Source organism: Cheilinus undulatus, linkage group 11, assembly GCF_018320785.1.
Source record: "Cheilinus undulatus linkage group 11, ASM1832078v1, whole genome shotgun sequence".
NCBI classification, from domain to species: domain Eukaryota; kingdom Metazoa; phylum Chordata; class Actinopteri; order Labriformes; family Labridae; genus Cheilinus; species Cheilinus undulatus.
Genome location: NC_054875.1, coordinates 30,439,721 through 30,443,705, shown reverse-complemented (window position 1 = coordinate 30,443,705; position 3,985 = coordinate 30,439,721). Strand labels below are relative to the sequence as shown.

At 40.9% G+C, this 3,985-nt stretch overlaps 1 protein-coding gene across 1 annotated transcript; it reads right to left on the bottom strand.

The window, feature by feature from the left end:
- Positions 1–1,203: 1,203 nt before the first annotated feature.
- Positions 1,204–2,262, bottom strand: LOC121517576 (rhodopsin). The gene has a single exon (XM_041799457.1). It carries the CDS (start codon positions 2,260–2,262, stop codon positions 1,204–1,206), a length of 1,059 nt encoding a protein of 352 aa, XP_041655391.1.
- Between the last annotated feature and the right edge of the window lie 1,723 nt (positions 2,263–3,985).

The window sequence follows — 3,985 nt, the reverse complement described above, 5'->3', positions numbered from 1 at the left end:
GTAGAATTTATAAATAGTGTGCAGTTTTTAATAAAGGGTTAAAATATGTCACTCTATTTATAGCTGTATTTAGATATAAAGACAAACATGAACATCATAAGTTTACAACCACAGCTTCTGACACCTATTACATCTTTTTTTAGTCTAATTGTTGTCATCATACTATGATCTTTAAATAGCTTTCACTTATCAGTTCTCAATGAAGAATACAAGCCCTATTTGAAAGATAACATTTAAAACAATGTAATTTATATATCGTATAGATGTTAAATATGGTGTCTTATAGAAGTAGAATCTTGAGGAATAAATACTCCCTTTAACAGATTAAAGTTTTGCATAAAACGTGTTGGTCATATGAGAGCAGTAAAAAAATAAGGGAAAAGTGTCAGTTTCTCCTGAAATCTTATCTTCAAGGTGTCTCTTGGTCTGACTAATTTGTGTTATCCAATAAGTCTTTCTCTGTCTTAACCTTTAATTAATGTGATTAATATTCATCATCAGATAAAGTTGGTGTTGTGTCATGAGTGTACTCACCCCTCATGAATAATGTTATAATCCCTCAGGTTGGCTGAGTTATAAATTCAAGGTGACCTGTGATTGAAATGCGATTACTGTAGCCATGCAGATGCTTCTACAGAGGGATTTCAGACACTTGTTAAAGCTTCTGTATCTACTTCAGGGTTTGTGCTCTTAGCTTTTGATACACGGGAGCAGTGGTGACTCCAGTAATAGCAATAAGTAGAAACTGACTCCAGACATGCATGCATTCTGAATAGATCATTCAACTTTATTCATTTGATTTAATATACTACAGTCATAACATTTTGCCACCCAAGTTGTAAGTAAAACATAAACAGGATGTGTCATTTGCAAAGTGCGTTTTATTTTACGTTGCCTTGATTACATGCCTCTACATTCAAAAATAAGCCAGTATCATAAAGAATCCAACTGTTAAAGATTAACATGTCTTTCCTGTTGCTCTCAGGAAAGACAAATAAAAGGATATATAAGTTGGATATTCTGTACAAACAGAAAAAACTCTGTAACAGGCTGACCTTTCCTGAAACTGTCTTTAGGTTGAACCAGCTTGGTGGTAAAAATACAAAAAGGAAGTTATTTCTGTAAAAGCCTTCAGTCGTTTCCCCAGGGAGCAGAAGTCTTCTTCTTGGATAGTGGATGATGGAGCCTGTGTTGATGGCCCTTTTATGCAGGGGACACAGAGCTTGAGGAGACAGATGAGGCCTCGGTCTTGGAGGTAGATGCGCCCTCCTCTTCTTCGAAGGGGTTTTTCCCACAGCACAAGGTGGTGATCATGCAGTGGCGGAACTGCTTGTTCATGCAGATGTAGATCATTGGGTTGTAGATGGAAGAACTCTTGGCAAAGAAGCTCGGGAGGGTCATGAAGACTGGTCCGAAATCAGCGCCTTGATGTGTGAAGATCCACCAGGCCACACCGGCATAGGGCAACCAACAAACCAGGAAAGCGATAACCATGATAACGACCATTCTGGTGACTTCCCTCTCTGCCCTCTGGGTGGTCTCAGACTCCTGCTGGGCAGCAGCTGCCTCCTTGACAGCGCAGAGCAGGCGGCCATAGCAGAAGAACACAACGGCCATAGGAATGAGGAAGTGGCAGGTGAACATGTAGATAACAAAGGACTCATTGTTGAAACCCTCTGCGCGTGTGTAGTAGTCAACTCCACATGAGCACTGCATGCCCTCAGGGATGTAACGGGACCAGCCGACCAGAGGAGGAACAGCACAAGCAAGGGCCATCAACCAGGTGAATGCCAAACCCATGATTGCATGGTTCTCCCCGAAGCGGAAGTTGCTGATGGGTTTGCAGACAACCACCCACCTTTCAATAGCCAGAACAACCAGAGACCAGAGCGAGATCTCACCTCCGAGAGTAGCAAAGAATCCTTCCAGGTTGCAGCCAAGGCGTCCAAGGACAAAGTAGCCGTGCATAGAGGTGTACATGGTTGTGGTGAATCCTCCGAACACCATGAAAAGATTGGCCACAGCAAGGTTCAGCAGGATGTAGTTTAGAGGGGTTCGCAGCTTCTTGTGTTCCAGGGTGACATACAGAGTGAGGAAGTTGATGGGGAAGCCCAGCAGAATGAGCAGGAACATGTAGGCACCCAGGGCAGCATAGGCTGCTGGGTTGACTAGGTAGTACTGCGGGTATTCATAAGGGCTCCGGACAATGCCAGTAGTATTTATCATAGGGACATAAAAGAATGGTCCCTCCGTGCCGTTCATGTTTGCGGCTAGTGGTTGCGATCGGCCCTTCGGAGGTGTTTCTTCTGGCTGTTGAGGACAGTGATGTAAGGGGACCTTGCAACAAATGGACCCAGGCTGGCTTTTAAAGGCACACCTTGGATTATCACTTTCCAAATCCGTCAGCACAAAGTGATTTAGGCCAGAGTTAATAACTAATCCAGCCATCACTGCAAACATAACTGACCACTCATCAAGATATTAAGGTTACACCTGCTCAGGCCTATCATGGAGCTAACTGCTTATTTTAGAGTATGATAACCACTGACTGGCTTGTGTGAATTAATCATCATTTTCTGTGTGAGATTGAGAGTTGAGATGCTGTTGCTGCTTTGCACAATTTGCTGTTCTTTATATAATTTTTTGCTCTTGCCCCATCGCTCCCAACTCTTTTGGAACCTTGACAGCGGAGGAGATACTAGCCCCTAATATTTGTTCATTGATATTAATTAAAGCAGAAATGTTGAGCTGTGTAGAGTGATGTACTGGTGACCTTGGCTGGTTCTTAAGTCTCTCTTTCTTCTGCTTGGAGATGCTGAGTCCCTCAGCTAAACAGAGCTAAGTCTGTATACATGATTGAAATACATAAAAATAAGTCTTTAAAGTAATTTTTTTTTAAGATTTATTTTTGGCCTTTTTTATTTGGGAGATATGGCAGTGGATAGAGCCAGAAAAAGGGATGAGAGAATGGGAAATGACATGCAATCAAAGAGCCACAGGCTTGACTTTACCCAGGCTGCCTGCCTACATGGGGCGCAGCATAACCACTAGGCCATCTGTACCCCTATACAATCATTTTCTGTTATAAATCAAATTTGCTCTTACAAGCCAAAACAAATGAACCATAATAATCACAGATTGATTATAATTATAGAAAATCAGTCAGTCATACAGGACAAAAGTTCACCTGTCATGCAAAAGCAGAGTATGCTTAAGTGCCTAATTAAGAATGCAAATATTAATATTTAGGTTTTGGCTGAATGTCAAGAAAAAAATCACCCACAAAATGCCCAAGCAAGTCTAAATAATATATTTTTATTTCATTTTGTCATTATGGCTCAGTGGTTCTCAACTGGTGGGTCGGGACCCAAAAGTGGGTCACAGAGCAGTTTTTAGTGGGAGTCTGAAAAAAATAAATGGTGGTGAAAGTCCTGAAGTCCTTTACCGACATGCATCCATACCTTTTATTTTACCCTGTTCCACTGTGACATTGGGTAAATTTAAATGTTTGATCAATATTTCAACTAATTTATCTCCTCTTCTTGCAATAAATGGCTACTTTTCCCATGATAATGAAGTAGTTTCACAAGTTCTTTGGAAAACTGGCAACAACTGACACATGATGGAGAAAGAGGGTATAAATTTGTAAGCTTTGTCCGTTTACTTTTTTAATATCAGGTGTTTTGGTCCAATCATGCTCCAAACTGCAACATATTCAATTAACCAAACAAAAGAAACCCTGCATGTCGTATGACAGACTGGTGGGTCCTGAGGCAGGACCAGGTGAGAACCACTGCCTTAGAACAGTGAAATTAGGGTACGTAAGATAACAAATCAGGACAGATCAAATATTACCCAATGTTGCAAATTCACATTGTTTCATTATTCCAATAGGAAAATATGAACCAATAAAATCCACCTGTAATAAAGTTTGTCCGTGTTTCTGAGGAGGATAACATGCATGCTTTTGTAAAATATACTCTGC

Excerpts from the sequence above, each read along its gene's own strand:
- LOC121517576 (XM_041799457.1), bottom strand. The coding sequence starts at position 2,262 with ATGAACGGCACGGAGGGACCATTCTTTTATGTCCCTATGATAAATACT.